The sequence below is a fragment of the Drosophila biarmipes genome, chromosome 4 (genome assembly GCF_025231255.1).
Source record: "Drosophila biarmipes strain raj3 chromosome 4, RU_DBia_V1.1, whole genome shotgun sequence".
NCBI lineage: Eukaryota > Metazoa > Arthropoda > Insecta > Diptera > Drosophilidae > Drosophila > Drosophila biarmipes.
In genome coordinates, this window is record NC_066614.1 from 679,088 (window position 1) to 706,951 (window position 27,864).

Here is a 27,864-nt window from a genome sequence, read left to right on the forward strand (position 1 = left end):
TACCGAATGAAAATGAATTTCTAAGTGTGAAAGTTTCTTTGCAATCTTTATCCGTTTTTGTTACATGTTCTTATATTCCACCTGACTCTGACCTAGTAATTTATGAGCACAATCTGTCTGCAATAAAATCTGTTTCATCCCTTCTTTCTAACAGAGACCTTTTGATTGTTTTAGGTGACTTAATATACCTGATATTTCTTGGTCTCCTCCTACTGACTCATTTGTCGCTATGCCGTTATCCGCCCATGATTTTGTGGATGGTCTTTAAGAAATATCGTTACAGCAAGTAAGCTTTATAAAAAATTCCTTAAGCAGACAATTAGATATTGTGTTTGTTTCAGACCCGTCTGAAATCACAGTATGTAGAATTGACGCTCTTGTTGTACCTGAAGACCGATATCATCCAACTATGCAACTGACAATTTGCCTCCCCTGCTCTGATACCCTCTCTCCTTTAGTTTCTCCAACTAAAATGAGATGATGTAAATGTGACTATAATAAACATATCGATATGATTTATCATTATAATTGGAGAGACTTGTACACTTGTACAGACATTGAACTATTCTATACAGTCTTAAATACATTTTAATGAATGCGTACTTGATGGGTTTCTTTCAAACCTACACATGCCTCCTTGGTTTACCAATGCGATTCAAAGACTTAAAAATCTTAAATTAACAATTAAAAGTATAAAAAATCGGATAGACCAGCAGATTTTTCGAAATATGTGGTGGCTCGAACAGATTTTAATGTTCTCAACAGTCATTGCTATGCTATGTATCTAAGTCGATGTAAATTTGAATTTTCAAACGATCCGAAACAGTTTTACAATTTTGTCAATGCCAAGCGTAAGGCATCGGCGTTGCCTTCATCGGTACGTCTAAACTCAATGGAGGCATCGACGGATTCTGAAATTGCTGATTTATTTGCTGAGTTTTTCCAAACTACTTATAGTCCGACAGCTTGGTCAAATTCTAACTACTATATTCCCTTAAATAAGGCAAATTGTATTTTTTCCCCTGTAATCACCGAAAGCTCTCTCGTAAGAGATTTAGCAACAACAACGACAACATGTTCTCCCGGTCAAGATGGACTTCCTGGATGTGTGCTTAAGTTTTGTGCGACAACCTTTTGTAAACCGATTCTTAAACTCTTTAATTTGTCTATTTCATCATCAGTTTTTCCTTCTATCTGGAAGGACTCTTTTATTATTCCACTCCATAAAAAAGGTGCGAAGGCAGATGCCCAAAATTATAGGGGTATTTCTAAATTGTCGGCAATTCCTAAAGCATTTGAATGTATTATCACTTCTCATTTGCAACATTTTTGTTCCTCGTGTCAGCATGGTTTTGTTAAGCGAAGATCGACCACCACCAACCTTCTAGAATTGTCATCTATTGTAATAAATGGGTTTAAGAAAAAAATGCAGACTGACATTGTATATACAGATTTTAGTAAGGCTTTTGACTCCGTTAACCACTCACTTCTTTTATTTAAATTAGATCAGCTTGGGTTTCCTGGTAATCTATTATCTTGGATTTCATGTTACTTGAATAATAGGACTCAAAGGGTTATATTCAAGAGTGCTGTTTCAAAATTGATCTACGTGACATCTGGAGTGCCTACTTTGTTTATTAACGATCTTCCCTCAATCATAACACATTCTTGGTACTAATGTAAGCTGATGATGAACTTAAATTTGACTGCCACATTATGTCCACTGTTAACAAAGCCATGAGTGTTCTTGGGTTTAGAAAGCGTTGGTCAAAAGAATTTGATGACCCTTATACGACCAAATTATTATTTACCTCCCTTGTCCGTCCTAAGGAATCGAATATCGAATATTGTTCGTCGGTTTTGAGTCCACAATATCAAGTGCACATCGACCGTATTGAGTCGGTACAAAAAAATTTTTCTTATTTTCCCTGCGTAGTTTGAACTGGGATCAAAACGTAAGGCTACCTTCCTACGAGAGTAGATTACAATTGCTTAATTTACCTACACTTGTAAATCGTAGAGCAATGCTTGGTATTGCTATTTGCTATTTTTACACAAAATCTTATAAGAGGTGACATTGATTCTGCAGATCTTTTAAACCGCCAACATTCAACGTTCCTGTTAGACTAACACGAAATTATTATACTCTAAATTTGCCACGATGTACATCAAATTTTTTTTATTATTAAAAACTAATATTGTAACTCATTTGCTTAATTCTTAGTTGTGCCTTTTATTTTCATTTGTGTCCCGTCTCTATTTATTTTATGTATGTATCTTCCTCGCGAACTCGCATTTTTGCCCAAATTGATAAAAAGGCCCCGCGCGTAACAAGCACGTGCTTGGTGTCGTTGGGCCTCTTCTTTGTACTGTTCGAGGGCATCAACGTCCATATATATTCCACCAGTTTCGGATCGTTTCTATGACCACTATATCACTGTGGTACAGTCCGCGTAGTGACAAAGCGCACCAGGAGGATGTGAGAAGGCGACAACTATATATACACGAAGAAATGAAAAACTGCAGTAATCGTCCGTTAGTTTCGAGAGATGCATAAATCGAAAGGGACTGCAAAAACTAAAAAAAATCAATTGGTGTGGAAGAAAAAGTAGCGAAAATGTTATTTGAAATTTAGAAAATTTTACCTGTTGAGGCCGGTGGGGATATCTACTCCCCGCTGTCTCACTAAAAATATATACGTATGCTCCGTTAAAAAGTAAGACGCAACACAACAGTTTCAATTTATCATGTTGTCCCAAAACGTTAAAATTCTAGACGGTATTAAACGGCTCCATGTAAGAAACATTTGCTCTACCACTTTTGGAAAAATTAGCTAGTTTCGCGATAAAGTAGCTATATATAGCACAATTTTGCATATGCCTAACTTGTGTAGCATTGCTACAGGCATGTGCTATACGTCGTTAAATAGGTATTTCGAATTACTATGTGCGCCTTTTAAACACGATTTGTATAAATACCACCGCTTTAATATTTTAGTTCAAAGTTTATTTTATATAGGTGTATTTTTATGTTAAAGTGTATAGCCCTTGAGATTCCTCAACACATTATTGTAAAGATACCCGTGTCAAAGTTATTAATCAACAAAAATGGCCACATTTACCAGTTCAGAGCATCCAACACTGTCTGAGCATTGACCCTTTTTTTGTGCGATTTCAAACTTCATTAATAAAAGAAACTTTGATTCTACCACTTTTGAAAAAACTAGCACTTTTTGGCAATAAAACAGCTAGGTATAGTTAAATTTTGTACACCCGTAACTTGTGAACTACTAATGTTTGATTTCCTAACATGATTTGTCGAAGTACTATAGTTTGATGATTATGACCAAAAGAATTTCTTAAAAGCGCCTTCAACGATTTCGGGATAAGTCTTATTGTGTATACCCATTGACATTTCCTCACGTTTTACATAAAACACATTGTTGTTTAGGTCCCATTTTTATACCCTTGCTGAGGGTATAATGATTTCAGCCAGAAGTTTGCAACGCAGTGAAGGAAACGTTTCCGAGTATATATAATCTTGATCAGCGTCACTAAACGAGTCGATCTAGCCATGTCCGTCTGTCCGTCCGTTTCTAAGCAAACTAGTCTCTCAGTTTTAAAGCTATCGGTCTGAAACTTTCCCAAAAGTCGTATTTCTATTGCAGGTAGTATATAAGTCGGAACCAGCCGGATCAGACAACTATATCTTATAGCTCCCATAGGAACTATCAGGGAAAAAATTAAAAAAAAAAATTATATCTTCGGTTTTTTTTTAACATATACCTTTCTAAGCTTGGATATAACATTTTTAAATTAGTTATGAATTTCGAATTAAATTTTATCAAAATCGGACGACTATATCATATAGCTACGGACATGGCTAGATCGACTCGTCAAGATCAAGAATATATTTACTTTATGGGGTCGGAAACGTCTCCTTTACTGCGTTGCAAACTTCTGACTGAAATTATTATACCCTATGCAAGGGTATACAAATTATATCTTCGTTGTTTTTAACTTATAACCTCCTACGCTTGGAAATAACATTTTTTATTTGGTTTTGAATTTCGATTTAAATTTTATCAAAATCGGACGACTATATCATATAGCTGCCATAGGAACAATCGGAAAATTAGTCGAAAAACATGAAATAAAAATTAGATCTTTGGTGTTTTTTAACATATAACCTTATAAACTTGAAAATAATATTTTTTAATTAGTTCTGAATTTTGAATTAAATTTTATTAAAATCGGACGACTATAACATAAAGCTGTCATAGGAACGATCGGATAATTGGTGGGAAATAATTTGAAACAAATTATAGCTTTGGGGCTTTTTGACATATTATCTTATAATATTGCGAATATAAATTTTTATATTTTTAAGAATTTCGAATTCAATTGTATAAAATTATTGATTATTTTTTATAACTGCAAGGGTATACAAACTTCGGACTGCCGAAGATAACTTCCTTTCTTGTTCAATATTATTTTAACACTAATTTTCCGATTGGGAGCTATATGATTTAGTCGTCCGATTTTGATAAAATTTAATTCGAAATTCAGAACTAATTTTAAAAATGTTAGATCCAAGCTTAGAAAGGTTTATGTTAAAAAACACCAAAGATATAATTTTTTTTAAAATTTTTTCCCTGATAGTCCCTATGGGAGCTATATGATATAGTTGTCCGATCCGGCTGGTTCCGACTTATATACTACCTGCAATAGAAATAAGACTTTTGGGATAGTTTCAGACCGATAGCTTTAAAACTGAGAGACTAGTTTGCGTAAAAACGGATAGACAGACGGACATACGGACATGGCTAGATCGACTCGTCTTGCGACGCTGATCAGGAATATATATACTTTATGGGGTCGAAAACGTTTCCTTCACTGCGTTGCATACTTCTGACTGAAATTATTATACCCTCTGTAAGGGTATAAAAGCCAAAGATATAATTTTTATACCCGTTACTCGTAGAGTAAAAGGTAAAAGGAAGCGTTTTCAACCCCATAAAGTATATATATCCTTGATCAGGATCTCTAGCCGAGTCGATCTAGCCATGTCCGTCTGTCCATCCATCCGTATGAACACTGAGATCTCGGGGTGCCACTCCCACTCTAACGCCCACAATCCGAAAATCTGTAGCGCCTACAGTTTTTATGTTAGAACCAAAATGTTAACTGAAATATATTTGTCTCTTCAATACCTATCGACTCACCAAAAAAGGTGCCACGCCCACTCTAACGCCCACAAATGGCCAAAACGCTTAAATCTGTCTGCCGCCCACATAACATCTACTGAAATAGCGAAGTAGGTGGCGCCCTAAAATATGGCTTTTCTGCATATATATCTTTATTATCCTTTTACTCCCTTAAGCTGGGTAACCGGTATCTGATAGTCGAGGCACTCGACTATAGCGTTCTTGCTTGTTTAAAATTGTTTCTTTCGATTATTCTGATGGAAGCTATATGATATAGTTGTCCATTCCGGCTGATTCAGACTAATTTACTTCCTGCTTTCAAACTGAGAGACTTGTTTGAGGATGGACAGACGGACATGGCTATATCGACTCGTCTAGTGATGCTGATCAAGAATATATTATGCACCCCATCTTAGTTATAGGATTTTGGGTACCCTATGGGTGTACAAAGTGGCTCAAGATAGAAAACATTTGTTCTACGGATTATAAATGCCAATAATTAAACTAAACAACTAATGATACGGAGACGTGCTATACGTCTCTGAAAAGATCATTAGGTAATTTAAATAATTACTAAACACTCTTCCTATAGTGAAATTGTCCTAATATAATTGACTTACTTAATGATATTCGCAAGAATAAAATGTAATATTTAAAAAACACCAACATCATTTTTTTTTAATTTAGAAAGTGTATTTATTTAGTCGAATAAACAAATATTATTCTTCACAAAAGTCGATATCAGAACATTTGTACGCCGTTAGTGCGTGATCGCCACGACCCCTTATCTCGTTAAGAGGTGTTTTTGTTTGATTAAAAGTAAAGACACGTCCGTAGTTTAGCGAACCACCCCAGAAATTCAACCACTTAAGATTCTTATTCAATTACGACTCTGAACATTTATAAAAATGTTCAATCTCAAAGTTTTTTGTACATTTTTGTGGGTGTTATTTATTCCAATATTTATAATTGAATTTAATAATTTTTAATTTATAATTTTTTTTAATACAAACCCATCAATAATTATCATGAAAGTTAAAACTACACACTGCTTACTTATAACTGCGAGCCTGCTTATGTACATCGGACGGAGACATTATTTTGCATTCCATGCGCCTTGTGTTTTTTCCGCGAAAACAAAATCTTTAGAAACTTCAACCAATGCCAAACCAGGGGTTGGGTTTTCTCCTCCAAAGTGCTTTCGTCTGCTCCATTCTACTCCTCCAACTATTCGATTCCCAGACTATTCCCCTCTTTTCTTTCTTTTCCTTCCAAGTAAGCATTGCCGGACGTTTCTGGCTTCGCTGCTTAACATAATGAGGGTGTTTTTGTATGTATACGCACCGACACACACTGAGAATTTTATGTGGAGACCTATGTAAGTACATGGCCTGGGAACCTTAGAAGTACATGGACGGATTTAGTATACATTTTACTTATTTGTATATACAAACATACATGTGCGTTGAGTGCTTCCAAACGTGTGCCAAACTTTCTTCGCCCCTAAATTTAGCGGCTAAATTGCGTCGACGTCAAAGGTCCTTTTCAGCAATGTATTTGCGGCTTTGCGCAATCAATTTTCTATGTGTGCGTCAAAATTCTTAAAATCTTTCCGCCATTACAATTTTAATTTTACGATTCCGGGTTAATGCTTGGAAGGCAAACTCACCCCTATCCCAAAACCCGCCCCACCCAACCATGTTGTTCCTTAACGGCGTGCGCGACAGGCTGCGAGACCACGCCCCTTAAATAGCCAGCGAGAATTTTCGTTGGCGTTGAGAAAAATTTCCCTCAACCTAAACTGTACATAGTGTAGATACGCCTTTTCTTAGGAAAAGGAAAGGTAAAGATAGTTCCTAAGTTTCTGAATTCTCCAAGTCGGGCAAAAGTTATAAGCAAATAATGGCAATATGTCAATATTGTAAATAGTCCCTTTGCTGTCCACCTCCATCTCCCTCGCGCTCCCCTTAGCTGAATAACGAATATTAAATAGTCGATAACATCAACTGTACTTTCAATAAAACAAAAATCTTTTAATATTTGTTTCTGTTAAAATTGTTGTATGTGTTTTGTCTACTCCTTGTTTAACGAATTTTTCTATCGTCAGGACATAAAATTGTATTTTAGTTAGTCTTGAGAAATTTGTATATTAAGAACGCCAACGAGTATCAAACACATTTCTTTTTGAATGCACTTGCAGTTTGAACTAAAGTAGGATTGCTATCCCTTGCAGAAGGTATAAGGACTTCAGTCAAATGCAATAAAGAAGACTTTTCCTACCCCATAAAGAATATATATTCTTGACCAGCATCACCAGACAAGTCGTTCTAGCCATGTCTGTCTGCTGTGTTCTGTCCGTTTCTACGCAAGCTTGTCTCTCAGTTCTAATGCTATCGGGAATGTCAAAAAATCGTATTTCTATTAATTATAATAGTATACAAGTCGGAACGAACCGGATCAAACATTTATATCTTAAAGTTATCGTGGAAATGATAAAAAAAATATTCTAAATGTTTTTGTGGTCGTATAAGTTTTTCTTTAACCAGTTTCCTAAGTGAATATTGGATCGAAGAAAAACATCTCTTATCAGAAAAAAATGTACTATCATATTTCGGGGAATATGTTTGTTCCATTAAATAATTACGCTTCTAATATTTTCTCATTCTGCACGCTGCATCACATATGTCTGTGGAGATGAGAAAGTGTTCGATATTGATTTTTAAGTTATTTTATGATCGTCTAATTAAAATAAAAACAAGAGAGGAAGTTAACTTCGGCAAGCCGTATACCCGTGCACTTATAAGAAATAAACAAAGGTAGTAACACCATGTACAATTTTTAAAGATTGATTCTAGCTTCAAAATAATTATTTCTCTGACCGTTTCTTTGACAGCAATTTGTTAGAGTCGTCTTATTTTATCAAATTTAATTCGAAATTCTTAGAAATACAATAATGATATTGCCAATAGTATAATTATTTGTTTTATATTATTTTCCCATAAGTTTTCCAATCGTTCCTTTAAGAGCTATAAGATATAGTTGACCGATCCGACTGGTTCCGAAAAAAATAAAGAAAATTGTTCAGAATGTTTCACAAACGGACGGACGGACAGAAGGACTTTGCTAAGCCAACTCATCTAGTGATGGCAATCAAGAATATATATTCTTTTGGGGTCCTTCACTGCGTTGCAAACTTCTGACTAAAATCATAATACTCTCTTAATAATTCGCTGCAAACGATAGTCACCTGACATAAAAAGAATCAGACCATGCATGAAGCAAAAAAAAAATGTAAACAACCCATAAGTAATTTATTTAAATCAATATTCATGAACGCCCTATTAATAAAGTGTAGTCTAGTTAAACGGCTGCGATGCGAATACACCCACTATTTCTTATATCCTCTGCATTAAACTGACTGACTGGAATTCACTAAGCAGGTTCTTATTCTTCCCAATCTGCTGAAATGGCTCTTAGACTGCAATAAGAGATGGCATGTGCTCTTTAGAATTGACCACTGACCAAATGCGCTAGAAAGCCATGCGCATGCTTTACCAAATCGTCTCGTTGGCATGACCAACCGCTCAGACCTCATCCTTCAGTTAATTGCCATTTTGGGTGGCCCCTATTAGCTCCATCAATGGCAAAGGAATCTCTTGCGGCTGGACAACCTTGTCCTTGAACCCTATAAAAATAATTTATGTACATTTTGCTAATATTCAACTGGACTTGAACCTATTGCAAAGATCCATAGGACACCACTACACGTGTTTGTTCTAGAGGTGGCAGTGCACCATACGTTTTAGTCTATGTGATCTGCAATTCGTTTATGATAGTGCGCATTACCTTGGGTCTGGCTCATTCGCACACAAACTTTTAAATATCGCCCATATGAAAGCTGATATCATAAAATCTATAAAATCTAAAGAGTTGTGATTTCAGATTTAAATTTCCAAGTAGTGCAAGTGTGTTACACGGATGTGCCACAGTTTCATTATAAACAAGAAAGGAAGTTCGGCAAGCCGAAGTTTGTTTACCCTTGTTGTTAAACTTTCAACTTTAGTAACACCATGTGACATTTCTAAGGATTGTTGCTGGCTTCAATGATGTTACAAAAAATTATTTCATTTTTTATTTTTATAACATCTATATGTTAGAGTAATCCGATTTTTATTCCCTTTCTTGTTTTACCCTTGCAGAGGGTATAATGAATTCAGTCAGAAGTTTGCAACGCAGTGAATGAGACGTTTCCGACCCCATAAAGTATATGTATTCTTGATCAGCGTCACAAGACGAGTCGATCTGGCCATGTCCGTCCGTTTCTAAGCAAACTAGTCTCTCAGTTTGAAAGTTTTCCCAAAAGTCTTCTTTCTATTACAGGTAGTATATAAGTCGGAACCAGCCGGATCGGACAACTATATCTTATAGCTCGCATAGGAACTATCGGGGAAGAAATTAAAAAAAAAAGTTATATCTTTGGTATTTTTTAACATATACCTTTCTATATATAAAAAAAAGTTATATCTTCGGTGTTTTTTAACTTATAACCTCCTACGCTTGGAAATAACATTTTTTATTTATTTTATTTTTATTATAGCTTTGGGGCTTTTTGACTTATTATCTTATAATATTGGGAATATAAATTTTTATATTTTTAAGAATTTCGAATTCAATTTAATAAAATTATTGATTATTTTTTATAACTGCAAGGGTATACAAACTTCGGCTTGCCGAAGATAACTTCCTTTCTTGTTTCATATTATTTTCCAATTTTACGATCGTTCCTACGACAGCTATATGATAGTCCTCCGATTTTGATAAAATTTAATTCGAAATACAGAACTAACTAAAAAATGTTATTTCCAAGCTTAGAAGGCTATATGTTAAAAAACACACGATACGACTTATATACTACATGCAATAGAAAGAAGACTTTTAGGAAAGTTTCAGCCAGATAGCTTAAAAAATGAAAGACTAGTTTGCGTAGAAACGGACGAACAGACGGACGGACAGACAGACAAGTCGACTCGTCTAGTGACGCTGATCAAGAATATATATACTTTATAAAAACTGAACTTATTATGGCCATCTAACCAATCCGAAGTTCTGTTTATACATAATTCCAAACTAGGTCTAGTGAACCAAGACTCCGTAGTCCAACTCTAAAAAGGTAGGACCGTACCTAAAACCTATATTCCGAAAATTCATAGCATGCTTAAGCTGGAAGTAAAGCGCAAAGTAAATTAGTTTATTTTGAATTCGTTTAAACAGAAGACTAACTTTTGAGCCACTTTGGTACTAATACAGTTCTTAACAAGATTTGAAGCTTTGGGTTAATTTTGTTTTCATAAGGGAATGCTTTTGCTGTCCGAAATCCTCCCGTGAGAACTAATGTCGGACTTATAAAGGGTGGAAACGGTCAGGCGTCTTCACTACTGACAGCGGTCAGTATTTTTTGGGTTTAATTGTCTTTTTGTACCCCAAGAAAAGGAAAACTATGAGAACATTTTCTGGACTAACTGGTTTAGGCTTAGTTATCTTTTCTGGGAAGGAAATGTACCGTAAAACTGGCTTTTTTGCCTTTATTTTATAAATGCGCATTAATCAAGTCGTCGGTACTGAGATAGTGCACAAGAAGTATTCTTAAGGAGATAGGGGGGCTTGGTAAACCTGAAAGTACGAAAAGCACCCCTAAAAGTCACTATCTGACAAGAACAGGCTTTTGATGGTAAATCGCGAAATTTTCGCTGAAGCTGCATTTAAAAACATATGGGTGGGAAGGAAAAGGTTTCCTTTTCTTAGTCTGAGCAAAATACATATGAAGTCAAGCCAATGGGAAACAAGCGTAGTCCTACACATCGTCTTAGCGTTTGCTTGCTATTGGTGAACGCTATTTTCCGCGGTATTCTTGGCGTTTCTCCCTTTCAAGAAATGTAGAATATTTATTTTACTTTTACTACTATGTATTAAAGGCCAAAAATTCTCTGGTGACACGAAAGTTTAAGAAGTATGTTTTTACAAAAACTAATTTATCGCTCGAAAAATATTATAAAATTTTTTAAGGGCATGGCTAATTTACATTTTTTTACATTTATCAAAATAGAAAGTTATTTTCATTGGTTCTAAAAATCTAGTTTAGTAAAAATGTTCAGAACAGTCAAATGAAGTTCTTTTTTGATTATGATTTATATAACTCCTTTAAATAAGGATGTTCTTGGCTAATTTACATTTTTTTACATTTATCAAAATAGAAAGTTATTTTCATTGGTTCTAAAAATCTAGTTTAGTAAAAATGTTTTGAACAGTCAAATGAAGTTCTTTTTTGATTATGATTTATATAACTCCTTTAAATAAGGATGTTCTTAAAGTATGCCTGTCATGTTTTAAAGCAAGAAAGAAAACTTACTACGGCAAGCCGAAGTTTCAATACACTTGCAGGTCGTTCTCCATGGGTGCATTGTTTGTACAAAGCTTTCTGATACCTAAAAATTAAAAACGAACTAAAGAACAATTAAGATATGGTTCCATTTTAATTTATTGCCGTGTATGTTTTTCCAATGGAAGCTTCATGATAAAGTCCTCCGATATTTTTTAAATTTTATTTTAAACTCTAAGTATGATATTTCCAAAATAAGAAATTAATATATTAAAACAAGAAAGGACGCTATAGTAGAGCAAGGCGATATTTTACGGCGCCATCAACCGCCTATTGCCAGACAGATTTAAGCCTTTGCTCCGTTTGTTGGCGTTATAGTGAGCGTGGCTAATCGAGATACTTTATGGGGTCGGAAACGCTTTCTTCAGAACTAAAAAAAAATTTTATTTCCAAACTAAAAATGTGATATGTCAAAAAGCATCAAAGCTTTAATTTGTTATATATTATTTTCCCACCAATTTTCCGATCGTTCCTATGAGAGCTATATGATATAGTCTTCCGATTTTGATAAAATTTAATCCGAAACTCAGAACTAATTAATAAAAGTTATTTCCAAGCTTAGAAAATAATATGTTTAAAAATAACGAAGGTATAATTTTTAATAACCACTAATTTTCTGATCGTTACTATGGCAGCTTTATGATATAGTCGTCCGATTTTGATAAAATTTAATTCAAAAACACTTTTTTTTTATTTTTTCCCCGATAGTTCCTATGGGAGCTATTAGATATAGTTGACCGATCCGGCTGGTTCCGACTTATATACTACCTGCAATAGAAAGAAGACTTTTGGGAAAGTTTCAGCCCGATAGCTCTAAAACTGAGAGACTAGATTGCTTAGAAACAGACGGACAGACGGACATGGCCAGATTTACTCGTCTAGTGACGCTGATCAAGAATATATATACTTTATGGGGTCGGAAACGTCTCCTTCATTTTGTTGCAAAATTCTGTGTGAAAGTGTAAAAGTTAAAATTCGGAAAATTTGATCTGTTAGGGCTGGTGGAGATAATTACCCCGTAACCAACTTAGTTGTATTCTCAATGAAAATACGCGTCGAATGACACCTTAACTGTCGAAATCGGATGCTTCGTTCAAAAGTAATAGCCCTTGAGATTCCTCAACTTTTGGAATACGACACATTCTTGTAAAAAAAAAGGCCTTTCAAACTTATTAATAAACAAAAAAGGCCACATTAGCAGTTCAGAGCATCCTACACTGGCTGAGCATGCGAATTTAAGCTCCATTTGAAGGTCCTGGAAATTTAAGATTATGTTAAACAGCTCAATATAAAGTTAAATATAAGAAACACACAAAAAAAATTTCTGATATCAACTTTTCTGACGAAAATATAATATACGATCTACTAAATAAATATACTTTCTACATTTTGTACATTCGGCACGCTGCATTTATATATGCCATTTCTTAGTTGTTTGATTTAAATGAAGCGTTCTGAATGTAAAAAATATAGAAAATGTATTTATTAAGTGGATTTTATTAAAATCGGCCGACTATATCATATAGGATCATAGAATCGGTCGAAAATTTTCGATGGTTCGTATATATATACTTCAAGGGGTCGGAAACGTCTCCTTCACTGCGTTGCAAACTGCTGAGAAAATCATTATACCATCTGCAAGGGTATAAAAACCAAAGTTATGATATTTTTATAAATTTATACCCGTTACTCGTAGAGTAAAAGGCTAAATCTCGGAAACTAAAAAAGTTCGGCAAACAGATTCCTGAAATTTGACTATTCTAGCTCTTAAAGTTTCCGAGATCTCAGCGTCCATACGGACGGACAGAGCTATACGCCTTTTATTTATAATTTTATGCGGACTCAAATCATGAAAGAGAAGATTAAGTGTGCGGTTTTAGTTTGACCAGTTCTTTGTTTGTCCTTCTGTGTAAAACTGAGGAATTGATAAAACTTCATAAATAGGCTATAAAAATATATACAAACAAAGATTCTAATTAGTTTTATTCATTTTCATCCCGTATGATGTACACAAGTACAGTCGAGTCGCAAAAGCTATTAAATGCACTCATCGTCCGCCGTTTCACGTAATTTCTCGCGTCTTAAGAATATTTACAAACATTCTTGCCTTACCCTTATGTACACATATATAAATGTCTGTATATAACCACAAGTCGCGAGATTTTCCTAATTATTGAAGCCTAGTACATATTTAAGTGGGCACACACATACATAAATGTATGTTATTTCACCCCTATGTATACACACTCGCAGATGCGGAACAACACCTAACTAAACGGAAAATCATTAGACTTGCCCAGCGACGTAGGCGGCAGCGTTATTTGATTGGTCGGCAGAGTTCGCGTTGCCTCCATACTTGAGACGTCATTTTGCTCAGTCTTTCAGAGGCGTAAGACGCGAGAAGCAAAAGAAATTTATGAGCTTGGGCCGCGTATGTGAAGAAACGGTGGATCAACTCAGACATTCCAGCGAGTCTTGTACATACTAGTATCCACATACATAGACCTACATATGTATCTACAGTGTAAGCTGAAAACTTCTGCTTCGAAGATAAGGTGGTTTCTATGGCTTTTTATGCTTTAAATCAATGAAACAAACCTTTTGAGTTGAATATATCAAACAAAAACACTTCCTAGCGGGGACGAAAATGTAGTGAGGATCGCACCTTCAACAAAGAAAAGTTATAAAATCAACTTGTGTGTTGAAACTGTATTTTAGGATCTTCTAAATACAACTAGTAAATTTTGCAGGTTCGTTGTCTAATAAATTTTTACTTTTTACAACAATTTTCGGGCTATCCACTTTAAAATTTGCTCTGAACTGGTAAATGTGGATATTTTTGTTGAATAATAGTTTTGACACGGTTATTTTTAAAAGAATGTGTTGAGGAAGCTCAAGGGCTATGCACCTTAACTTTTTATTTAAAATCGTTAGAGCAGTTTTTGATAAACGGAAAGAACGATAAATAAATCTCAATAAAAAATCTTTTGCACATTATTTGTAAACGGTATTTAGACATAAAGTGTTTTAAAGGCGTGCATAGTATTTAAAATTCCTTTCTAACTTCGTAAAGCACAGATATAGCTTCAGTACTTCACAAGTTGCGGGTATACAAAATTAACCTATTTATAGCTGTTTTCTTGTCAAACTAGATAGTAGATAGATATTGAGCTATTTAAGCTACCAGACAAAATGAAACTTTCCCCCAAAATCTAGCTATTGCGTATTACGGAGCATCCGATTTTCATTTTAAGGGAGAATATTACAAGGTTATAAGCCTAAGCCCCAACAGAACAATTATATAAATTTTTACTATTACATTCACTATTTCTCCCAAACCTAAGTCGTCTTTTCACTCGAATGAATACTCAAAATAAATTATAGTGCTCTGTTTGTATTTTTATATCCTGGTGACAGATGAACTAAAGATGGTGATCAAGAGTATACATACAAATTTATGGCGACACAAACGTCTTCCTTACTGCGTTTTATTTCGTTTTCGGTATATTTTTATACCCTCTCAGAAGGTCTTATGACTTAAATCAGACGTTTGCAACGCAGTGAAGAAACCGTTATTCACCCTTTAGAGTATATATGTTCTTGATCAGCATCACTAGACGATTCGATAAAGCCATGTCCGTCTGTCCGTCCGTCCGTTTCTACGCAAACTAGTCTCTCAGTTTTAAAGCTATCGGGCTGAAACTTTCACAAAAGTCTTCTTTCTATTGCAGGTACTATATAAATCGGCCGGGTCGGACATCTATATCTTATAGCTCCCATAGGAACTATTCGCTGTTTTCTAACATATAACCTTCTAAGCTTGGAAATACCATTTTCTAATTAGTTTTGAATTTCGAATTAAATTTTATCAATCGGACGACTATATCATATAGCTCCCATAGAAACAATCGGAAAATTAGTGGTAAAATAATATGAAACAAGAAAGGAAGTTAACTTCGGCAAGCCGTAGTTTGTATACCCTTGCAGTTATAAAAAAATTCAATAATTTTATTAAATTAAATTCGAAATTATTAAACATATAAAAGTTTATATTCCCGATATTATAAGATAACATGTCAATAAGCCCCAAAGCTATAATTTGCTTCATATTATTTCCCGATCGTTCCTATGACAGCTATATGATATAGTCGTACGATTATATTAAAATTTAATTCAAAACTAAATAAAAAATGTTATTTCCAAGCGTAGGAGGTTATTTGTTAAAAAACATCAAAGATATAAAAATAATTTACTAATGTTGATTACTTCTTAAAACTGGACAAACATCATACAAACATCGGCTTGCCGAAGTTAACTTCCTTTCTTGTTTTTGATTTTTGTAGCCGATGGCGAACATTAGGTGACATTAGGTGAATCGAAAGGTTTCAATATGACAAATAAGTTTTAGCAAAAAAAAAAAAAATTGTGGCATGATGGGTAGCAAAATTTTTTTTAGGTCAATCGATAGGTATTGATAAGACATATAAATTTCAGTTAAAATTTTTTTCTATCATAAAAACTAAAGGCGCTTCAGATTTTTCGGGATTGTGTGGGCGTGGCACCCCGCTAAAAGATACTTGCTCTGCGTAGGAAGCCTAGGAATCTGTATGCCAAGTTTGACTGTTCTAGCTCTTTTAGTTTCCGAGATCTCAACGTTCATACGGACGGACGGACAGACGGACATGTCTAGATCTTCTAGTGATCCTGATCAAAAATATATATACTTTATGGGGTTACTCTGCGAGTAACAGGTATAAATATCAATTTTTCCATTTTCCTCAAATGTTTAATTTTTTCGGTATTAATGTTAAAAACATTTATTTTTGTTGTTTAGGTATTTTTTCATTTTTTTGACATGTTTCTTACATTTGTTTGACATAAGTAAGTTCACGAACCAGGAAGGCGTGTGCCTTTGACGAGCTCCTAGTTTTCAATCAAGCCAAGTATCTTAAATCATGCGCCACCTGGCGGTAGTAAGATCTAAGCTATGTTGTGTCTACTTAACGCTTGAAGGCGTTTTACATGACGAGAGTGAAAAAAAAATGTTTATAAAATATTTCTGAAAAAACAGCAAGAGAGATAAAAATATTCTTTTTTTCCCATAACTTCTTAAGTACCAATAATTATTAAATACTTTGCATCTCAAAGATTATTTTAAAGATTTATATATTCGTCAAAACATAGGAATATTTTTAATTATTTGCGAGAGAAATTTCTCTTTAACTGCTTTGCACCACCACGATTCATTTCTCTTTAACCTGTTTCCCCTCAACAGGGAAATTTTCCCCAACTCGAACGTTCCAAGATTTTTTCGTGGTATTTCCTTAATGGGTTACATCTAGTTGTAAATTGTACTGGTTACAAATTGTAACTTGTTAACAGAAAGTTTTGCTAAAAAATAGTTGTGTTATTTAAAATAATTTTTATTAATTGTAAAAAAAAATAAGCAAAATGTAAAATTCCATAGCATTTAAATATGTTTTTAATAATTGAACATATATAAAAAACTGAATATATATAAAAATTTACATGCTAGATTTAAGTATTCTACAGTGCGCAGGAGGCAGATCAAAATCGACATAACATAGCTCTTACGAATAATCGAAAAATGATTTAAAATAATAGAAACAATAATCAGATAACAATACTCAGCTTAAGGGAGCAAAAGGGAAATGAAGATATATAAGCACCTACCCCCTATTTTAATATATGGTAAAGTGAGCGACAGACAGATGTAAGCGTTTTTGCCTATTATGGGCGTGAGAGTGGGCGTAACAAACATTTTTTAAGTCCGTCAATACGGGAAAATACAATCCAGAAAAAAAAACAAAAAAAACAAAAAAAACATAAAAAATCGAAAGGAATTACTCGGGAATGATCTCACTTTGAAACATGTGAAATAAAATGCGCTGAAAATTGAGCTTTTTTGGAAAAATATTATTGTATTTTTTTCTATCTAGCCTTTTGCCTGAAATCTTTCTTTTAGACCTTAAAAATGCTATTGGTTGGTTCTTGTCTGATCCGGCTGCAATGGAAATAAGTCTTTTGGCAAGGTTTCAGCCCGATAGCTTAAAAACTGAGAGACTAGTTTGCGTAGAAACGGACGGACAGACGGACATGGCTAGATCGACTCGTCTAGTGACGCTGATCAAGAATATACGAGTATATACTTTATGGGGTCGGAAACGTCTCCTTCACTGCGTTGCAAACTTCTGACTGAAATCATTATACCCTCAGTAAGGGTATAAATATGTATATTCATGAATCACTAAGACAATTCAAAAAAACTGAATTTGTAATATCTTAATAAGTTTTGAAATTACAAAGCATCAAAGTTATTATTTATATACTTGTTTTAAAAGAATTAAACAAGACGTTACAAGTCGGTTGGGACAGATATATCCTTAGCTGTATATAGCTTTGTTCTTTATTTACACAATATTTTTCAACTCTGGGGAGTTGCATTATATAAAGATTCCAAATTGAATTTTTTTAAATAGAGTAGTAAAGTATACTGTGCTCTACTAATGCTAGAAGGAAGCATTTCAGGTGTCATTATTCTTCGTCAGGATCGTAGATGAGTAGATCTGGTCATGTCATCTGTCCGTGTGAACACTGTGATCTCGGTACACATAAGAGCTAGACAGTTGGGATTTGGGATTTATTTTGGAACTTCATCTTCAAGTTAACCGCGAGAAAGTAAATGCAGCAACGCTAGATCATTCAACCTTTCTTACCTAAGTCAAGTTTTAATCGTCGGAAAGCTATTTAAGCAACGTTTTGAAAATCAATGATCTAAAAATTATCATTAAAAGCAGTTAGGTCAACATTTTTATTGCAGCTCTCTATTTAAGGGCAACCCAACCAGAAAAAGGCAAAAGGAAACAGAAATTAATTTAAATTTTGAGGGCGAAGGCACTTTTTTATCTGTATCAGTTTCTATAAACTAATAATTTGGCTAGTAGCTTAATTAATAAATACTCATAAGTTTCATTTAAAGTAAAATAAATATACTTAAAGAATAGTTAAGTTCTACTCTACAAACGGACAAATATGTCTGCCGCCCACATGACCATGTATTGAAATAGTGGGTCGGTGTCCTCTACAATATCGCCTTACAATATCGCTTTGCTGCTTATATATCTCTATTTTCTTGTTGAGTATTTGATATCTGACAGTCGAAGTTTAACTTGCATTCCAAAATATATCAAAATCAGAGAAAACTCTATAGTCGATGACATCGGCTATTAGATACACGCTACTCATACGTCGATCTTTTTGGACATACTTCGCCGAAGACAAAATAGTATATATAAGTAACACCATGTTAAGTTTGTAAGGATTGTTGATAGATTCAGTGATAATAAAAAAGAAAGGATGTTAGCTTCGGCAAGCCGAAGTTTGTATACCCTAGCCGTTATAAGAAATAATCAACGTTAGTAACACCATGTAATACTAAAAACATTTTTTTATTACTCTATGACCGTTTCTTTGACAGCTATGTATATGTAAGAGTCGTCTAATTTTTATAAAATTTAATTCAAAATTCTTAAATTATACAGAATAAAAATACAATATACAATGAAAAACATTATCAGATAATATGTCAAACAAGAAAGGAAGTTAACTTCGGCAAGCCGAAGTTTGTATAGCCTTGCAGTTATAAGAAATAATCAACTTTAGTAAATAATTATTTCATAATATTTTCCCACTAATTTCCCAATTGTTCCTATGACAGCTATATGATATCACTATATATATCACTATATATTTTGATAAAATTTAATTCGAAATTCAGAACTTATTAAAAAATGTTATTTTCAAGCTTAGAAGGTTATATGTTAAAAAAAACCGAAGGTATTATTTTTGTATATTATTATACCACTAATTTTCCAATTGTTCCTATGGCAGCTGTATGATTTTGATCATTTTTTTTTCGAAATTCAGAATTAATTAAAAAATGGTATATCCAAGCTTAGAAAGGTATATGTTAAAAAACACCCAAGAAATAATTTTTTTTTATTTTTTCCCCGATAGTTCCTATGGGAGCTATAAGATATATAGTTGTCCGATCCAGCTGGTTCCGACTTATATACTACCTGTAATAGAAAGAAGACGTTTGAGAAAATTTTAGCCGGATAGTTTTAAAACTGAGAGACTAGTTTGCGTAGAAACGGACGGACAGACGGACATGGCTAGAACGACTCGTCTAGTGACACTGATCAAGAATATATATACTTAATTTATACGTATCCTTCACTGCGTTGCAAACTTCTGATTGAAATCATTATACCCTCTGCAAGGGTATAAAAACAACCGAAGCTATAATTTGTTTCGTATTATTTTCCCAACAATATTGCGATCGTTCCTATGACAGCTATATGATATAGTCGTCCGATTTTGATAAAATTAAATTAGAAATTCAGAATCATTAAAAAATGGTTTTTCCAAGCGTAGCAGTTTATATGTTAAAAACACCAAAGATATAATTTTTTCATATTATTTTCCCACCCATTTATCAATCGTTCTTATGGCAGCTATAGGATACAGTCGCCTGATTTTGTTAAATCTGTCTGCAGCCGGTAGGGTGTGCAGTATATATATCTCCATTTCAATTTGGCTCCCTTAAGCTGCGTAACTGGAATCTTATAGTCGAGTCACTCGACTATAGCGTTCTTCCTTGTTTTACAACTGAGAAACTAGATTGCGTAGAAACGGACGGCCGGATAGACGGATGGACTGACGGACATGGTATATCGACTCGTCTGGTGATGCTGATCAAGAATGTATGTATATACTTTATGCGGACGGAAACGTCTCCTTTACGTTAAAAACTTCTGGCAAAAACCATAATAATAATATAATAGTTTTTTTTGTAGCCCGGAAAGCCTAAAAAGTTTGACGCAAATAAAAAAAAACTTTTTAACTACTCAGCTTAAAAAACCGTATAGACCAACCAAGAAACGAAAAAAAAAGTCACTAATTACATTTTCATATTTCCACAAAGAAAAATTTTTTTTTTGTCGCTACAAAGTCAAAAAAAAAGATCGACGGAAATGCGAGGCTTGGGCAAGTGCTCCTATCACTAAGTTTAAAAAGCCGGACAGATAACTAAAAAAACGGAAAAACTATTAAAAACAGACAAAAGTTTATCATTTATATTGCGATATGTTAATGGCCGACTCAATTACTTTTTCATATTTCCGACAAAAGTCCATTTGGTTCTATTCAACTGTGTTGACACAATATAACATTTTTTGAAAACAAATACGTCCCTGTGTACATTTTTATTCTAGCCATAAAACTAAAAGCTCCACCGTTTCGGCGTTCGTGGGCGGTAAAGGAGGCACGGCACGTTCAAATAACATACTTACGCTAAATCAATAGCTAAGAAAACTAAAGATAAAGTTCCAACCCTCTAGCTCTAACAGTTTTCGAGATCATTGCGTTCAAAGGGACAGACATACTTTTCCGCACATACTATACTCGGATAAATAAAAGGAAAAGCAACCACCATTCAAGAGTTGCGTGGTGGAAATACTGTGCCCCAGGACCGATGGACCATCTCCCCCACCTGCCTTTTCGCAGAATCCTTTGTACCAAAAACCTCCTTCGAGACCAGCATTGGCTCTACCAAAGAAAATTGGTTTCCATCGCATTACGGCTCAACGTCCACGCTGAGCTGTGCTTCCACGACGTCATCATCAATATTTGAATTTAAAATTTCTTATTTTGCTCAACACGCGCCATATTTATTTCTCTTCTTTTGATTTTTCTCGCCTCCGCTACCGGGCTTTTTCTGCGTCCCATTTCCTATCGGTCCAGTAAGGCAAGCCGACCTACACAGCAACCCACACCCAACACATACCACCCACCACCTCGACTCATTTCCAAGGTCCACTTCCACCCCCACACCGCCTTGGCCCGCAACTCCGTTTTGTTTTATTACGCGAGCATTTTCCTTCATTAATAGCCGCGAGGCATTAAATTTTTAAATCACCAACTTGCGCAAGAAAAGCGTGGTGTAGAGTGGAAAAGGAAACTGGTGATGAATCCGGGAACGGGGGAACGGGGACGCATTGGAAAGAGAAAGGCAATGGAATGGCGATTCGATGGCGGCCGGAGCAGGACGAAAGAAGTCTTCACTAATGATGTCCTGGGTACAGTCGCGTATAATTTTATACAGTGGGCCCTGGGTGGAGCGACTCTCTTTCCCTTCTGTCCAAAAACGAGTAACTCGATAACAAGTAACAAGTGATTTTGTGGCACCAAAGCAATCACCTTGAGGTAGGCAACCCCTGGCGACCGTCTTACCCGTGGCGTCCCACTTCAAATCGCATGCTTGAAGGGATTTCGGACTGTTGTCAGTTATACTCAACCCAGGCTTTGACAAGCTAGGAGCGGCAAGGATCACTTGCGCTCTCGGGACGAAACAGTCGTATGCAAATTACCAGATCTTAAACTGGAAATCACCAACCCCCCGAGTCCTGTGCGCCAGTCGCTCACGAAAAACGGGCTTGCAGCTGCGGCCTGCCCCTGAACCTATAGCCTGGTCCTAGTTTTGTTCCTGGACGTCGCGATACCGGACACTCGATGGTCTGACCAAGGGGACGAAACGCATCGCGGAAACTGGTTTCTCACGCTAAGCCAAATCAATCCGGCATATCGTAGGGTTGGGCAGGGCCGGCCAGATGGCCGTGCGAGTTGGGGTTGGGTCAGTTAGTTCAAATTTGCATAAACGTCCGACCTTCGGAAATTGGAATCAGGACCGCTACAAACTGGTCAGACTGGTTCTGCTTTGTCCTGTAGCCAGCATATGCAACAATTCGAGCCCACTTTAGGTGGCCTGCCCAGGGCTGCTCCTCTCCTCAAGCCCTTAGCCCGGTTTTCCGCAGCGCAACTCACCACACATCCTCTCTCACATGTGTGTTTGGAACGTATGAGCTTTTGGCAAGCATTTTCCCTCGCACTGTCTCATTTCGAGTTCTGCTTCGAGCCGCCGCAGTTGATTTTAAGCTCACACACGGGCGAAAGGAGCCATACATAAATTTGTGTTCCTCGACTCGCTGGCTTACCAAGTTGTTGGATGTGGTAATTGGTATACTAGACAAGATTACCTCTACTCGCAGATAGTAGTATTCGGGCCAAACTGTATAGCAGGGAGGAATTCGCGACCCTCGAATGGTGAAGACTTACCGTTCGCTTTAAATTCAAAATTGTTTCGATATCATGCATTAGTAAACAATATCTAAGTGTTATCTTTTTAAAAAACTCAAAGCGGGGTAAGGCTCCTTTCGACCGCGCCATGAACATACAAAACGTATGATATAAAATGTAGTGACGCAAACACAATGTTCACTTGACTGAAGTATTTGCATTCTGAGCTTCAACAAAATATTTAAGCTTCTCGTATTTTGTATTGAATCGTACAGGGTGTATTTATTTAGCCAAATCAAATCATTTGTTCTTCGTATGCAGCGCAAGTTTGTTGCGCCAGGATCTTAATCAGGACCACTATCCAAGTCGATATATTCATGTCCAAAGATTTAAAGATTTCAATTTCATGCCAAAAACAAGAAAGAAAGTTAACTTCGGAACATTTTAATTTTTTAAGAATTCAGATACCCGTTACTCAGCTTAAGGGAGCAAATGGGAAATGGAGCATATAACCAGCAAAGCGATTTTTTAGGGCGCCACCTAACGGCTATTTCAGTAGATGCTATGTGGGCGGAAGACAGATTTAAACATTTAAGCCGTTTGTGCGCGTTAGAGTCGGCGTGGCATATTTTTTTTAGGTCAGTCGAAAGGTATTGATGAGAGAAGCAGAATTCAGTTAAAGGTTTGGTCGTAGGCGATACAGATTTTCGTGGATTGTGGGCGTTAAAATGGGAGTGGCACCCCGCTGACTTGACAAACGTGCGCTGCGCAGGAAGCCCAAGAATCTGCATGCCAAGTCTTATAGTCTTAAAGTTTCCGAGATCTCAGCGTTCAAACGGAGAGACGGACATGGCTAGATCGACTCGGCTAGTGATCCTGATCAAAAATATATTTACTTTATGGGGTCGGTTCCTTCTATCTGTTACATACGTTCCGACATATCTAGTATTCTCTTTTACTCTACGAGTAACGGGTATAACTATTCCATTATTTCTCTGACCGTTTCTTTGACAGCTGTATGTTAGAGTCGTCTGATTTTCATTAAAATTAATTCGAAAGTTTTAAAGCTATAATTTGTTTCATATTATTTTCCCACCAAACTTCCGATCGTTCCTATGACAGCTATATGATATAGTCGTCCGATCTTGATAAAATTAAATCCGAAATTCAGAACTCATTAAAATATGTTATTTCCAAAGATATAATTTTTATAACCTTGCAGAGGGTATAATGATTTCATTCCGCATTCCGCTAGGTGGTGCCGTTTCAAATATGAAATTGTGAGTATTCGCTTCGCTGGATAACTCCATCTCTATCACACTACTAATTGAGAATCGGGTATTTGTTAATATTTATTTTCTCTTGTTTTATAGTGTAGCGAGCAGAATGAATAAACAAAGTAGAGTGCTATAGTCCATAGCCTCGACTATCAATTACCCGGCCCTGTTTTAATGTTTCTGCGGTTTGGGCGTTAGAGTTGGCTATCAATAGTTATTGACTTTTGTGTGCGTCAGAGTAAGCGTGGCATGTTCACATAACAAACGTGCACAGCTACGAAGATGAGATAAGCAAACTAAAATCTGAACCCTTTAGCTTTTTGAGATTCCAAGATCACAGCATTCACAAGGACAGACGGACGAACGAAATAAATATACTTAGGGTTGGAGACGCCTCCTCTTAGCCCAAATATAATACAGCATTTACGAGAGATTTTATTTAGTAAAATTAAAAGTCAACATCCTTCCCAAAATTTAATACCTAAACTTTTATAGTAAGAATTCATTTTTTTTTTATTTGTTTAGAGCTTGGAAATCTTAGGGGCTAGAAAGTATAACTTTATTTTGATAAACAATCTAGCACGTTTTTCAAAAAATGAGCCTAAATCTTGAGCAGTCTTATACAATAATCCAATAATAATATTTCGAAATCTGAACTAATTAAAAAATGTTATTTCCAAGCGAGATAGAATTTTGTAACAATATTATTCCGATAAGTCCTATGGGAGCTATAAGATATAGCTGTCCGATCCGACTGGCTCAAACTTATATACTACCTTCAAGGAATGAAGACTTTGAGGAAAGTTTCAGCCCAATAGCTTAAAAGCTGAGAGACTACTTTGCGTTGAAACGGACGGACATGGCAAGATCGTCTCGCCTAATCAAAAAAATATATATATTATAGGGTCGGAAACGTCTCCTTCACTACGTTTTAAACTTCTGACTAAAATCTAGCCCTTTTAGTTTTCAAGACCTTAGTGTGCAGAAGGACATGAATAGATCGACTGGGCTGGCGAACCTAATCATCCTGTTACATACTTTCTGACAAAATTAGTATACCCTCTTACTTTGCAAGTAATGGTAACAACAAATCGGGCAGAGAAACGTCCAAAGTTCGTCCAACACTATTAGCATTTTTAGTGTTTTAAGCCTTTTCTAGAATAGGTCGGAATTACGAAGACTATCGAACTCTTAAGACCTACTAACTCTTGCTTGGTTTGTTATAATAAGAAAGTATTTTTACCACCACATACATAACACACATTTTAAGATAGGCACTTGCCAAGCTGCCCTCGTTTTCAGAATGAATGTATTTATTTTTTCTCTACACCATTTTGTTTGGTCCGCAGAAATAGGAGTCTCCCATTTGTTCTCCTTTTTATTATTTTTGTTTTTGTAATTCCCAAACTCTTCCACAAAATGAGGGTGGATTTATATTGTGGATGGTTCGAACGAATGCTCGGCCAACCATTTTGTTTCGCTCACTCCCAGAGTACCCACCCCCATCAGCACCAACATAATTAGATGCGGCATCTTAAAAAAGCAGCAATCGGTGTCTTTCTGTGCAAAATTTACAATAATTTGATTCATATATTTACAAAAAATAAAATAAAGTAATAAAAGAAGGCCATTCTCTCATCCCATTAAATATTTCCTTCTGATATCCTTAATGCATATTTTAAAATAAAATAGATGCTGTTAGACGCTGCTAGATGCCTAAGACTTGATTTTTATATTTTATTTTTGTTTTAATTTTGTTTGTTGAAGATGAGATTGTCACTATGTTTTTGTTTGATATAGGAAGTTTTTGTTATATATTTAAACAAATCATGTTAGAAAAGCGTACATTTCAAAATACCTTTCTAAAAACATGTAGCTTTAGTAGTTCGTAAGTTACTGGTGTACAAAATGTAGGTCTATTTAAGATCATCTAAAATTTCCAGGACCCTAAAATTTAGTGTAAGTGTCAGATGCTCTGAACTGGTAAATGTGGCCATTGTCGTATGTCAAAGCTAGTTTTTTAAATTTCCAGAACCTTCAAATAGAGTTTGGATACGCACAAAAAAAGGTCAATTCTCAGGCAGTATAAGATGCTCTGAACTAGTAAACGTGGCCATTTTTGTTGACTAACAACTTTGACAAGGGTATTTTTACAAGAATGTGCCGTATTCAAAAAGTTAAGGAATGTAAAAGCCTATACACCGTAAAATTTAATTCGAAATCGTCAGAGCCGTTTTTAGAAAATCGAAAAAGGGTCTTGGTATCCAATTCTGTTAGTTTTTGCTACTTTTCTATTGATGTATCACTCGAAACAATCGGACGATTACTGTAGATTTTCGTTTCTTCATGTATATATAGTAGTCGCCTCCGCACACCCTCCTGGTGCGCTTCTACGTGGATTGCCGTCCACAATGATAATATGTCAAGAAAAACACCGAAGCTTTAATTTGTTATAATTATTTTCCTGTGGCAGCTGGTCGTCCGATTTGGAAACGTCTCCGGGTTGGAAACGTCTCCTTCCCTGTGTTGTAAACTTCCGACTGAAATTATACTACTTCGAGATGTTTTACCTCATGAAAAGGGCTACTCCTTATTTTCCTTTTTCAAAAAAGCTGACAAATCAAGAAAAGAAAGAAACAAATTTATATATTGTGCGAGTAGTTTTTTTTGAAAGTTTGATGCCTTTGCGAACCACCTAAAGTTTAAAACAAAAAATTTTGTTTCTCGCATTTATTAATTTTGTACAGAAAACCACTATATATGATGGTGATCTCATTTGACATTAAAAGTCCTGTCTTATGAAAATATGTATACGACAATAATACATAATGTGATTTATTACCGTATGACCGAACCCTTAGTTAAAGTAAAGTTTTAAATTTAAACCTTTAACTTTCCTTTCAGTTTCAAACAAAGAGTGCCTCGACTATCAGATACCCGTTTGACAAGAAATTTGAAGATAAGCTGTGGAAAATCAACTGTTTTCGGGATTGTAGTGCTAATTGATATGACAGTTTAGGGACCAGATGAAGCGTAATCAATTCCTGCAGCCAGATCCCGCCGGGATATGAAATATAGTGGATAAAAATGTATTTTATTTATATTGAGGCGAACAACACACATACACAAATTTATTGGTAAAATTGACCAATTGTTAATTATGGCCAAAAAATAGTTACTATTACGTAATACTACGAAAAATAGTTATGTTCTTATAAAAATATGTACAATTAAATAGCTATTTTGGGTGAATTTAATATTATATTACTTATAGATAACAATAGAAAAATTCACTCAAAATAAAAACAGTTGTTTAATTGTCCTTTTTTTATAAGTACATGACTTTTAGATTGTACGTCACTTAATTTATGTATACGGCGTGTTAATTTATTAGCAAAATAAAAATATTTTGTCAAAACTGCATCTTAAATTTTACACAGTTACTTGCTTGCATGGATGTTTGTTGAAGACTTTACAAAAAGTTTTGTTTAAAATTAAGTGTTCATTTTTTAGAGTTTTGCTTGGAAGTCTAGGTAGCCGAGACACCAAATCCAATTGGGAATTATAAACAACTTATTGAAGGATTGGTAATGTTATTGTTGCATACTTTTGTGTGGAAGATTTAACGTTAGGATAAATATTTGTAATAGTTAATGAACTATTAAAATAGAGAATACACATATGTTTTGTGGTATTAAAATTAAATATCAAACAAATCAAGAAAATACATACACAATCCTTTTTATTCCTCTGGAGAAGGTATAACGATTTCAGTCAGAAGTTCGCAA

General features: G+C 35.1%; 1 protein-coding gene and 1 long non-coding RNA gene across 8 annotated transcripts in view; one reads left to right on the plus strand and one right to left on the minus strand.

Annotated features, from left to right (window-relative positions):
* The window catches only part of LOC108036003 (transcription initiation factor TFIID subunit 3), a 101,544-nt gene that overhangs the window by 34,955 nt on the left and 38,725 nt on the right, over window positions 1–27,864 (minus strand). Inside the window, exon 9 of one of the 6 annotated variants that reach the window (XM_050887019.1) lies at window positions 4,689–4,721. The exons of 3 other annotated variants lie outside the window; for them this stretch is intronic. In XM_050887019.1, the coding sequence (XP_050742976.1) occupies window positions 4,718–4,721 (4 nt within the window). In that variant the 3' untranslated portion in view covers window positions 4,689–4,717. Of the gene's footprint in view, window positions 1–4,688; window positions 4,722–12,386; window positions 12,411–19,725; window positions 19,742–27,864 lie in introns of those variants that run through there. 2 more of the 6 variants (XM_050887020.1, XM_050887023.1) reach the window with 2 other exon arrangements.
* Window positions 22,614–27,499, plus strand: LOC127010948 (uncharacterized). 2 transcript variants are annotated; one of them, XR_007763903.1, is made up of 2 exons: window positions 22,614–22,733; window positions 26,981–27,499. It is a non-coding gene; the product is annotated as an uncharacterized LOC127010948 (long non-coding RNA). The 2 variants fall into 2 exon arrangements; XR_007763904.1 differs by having other exon boundaries at window positions 22,628–22,740.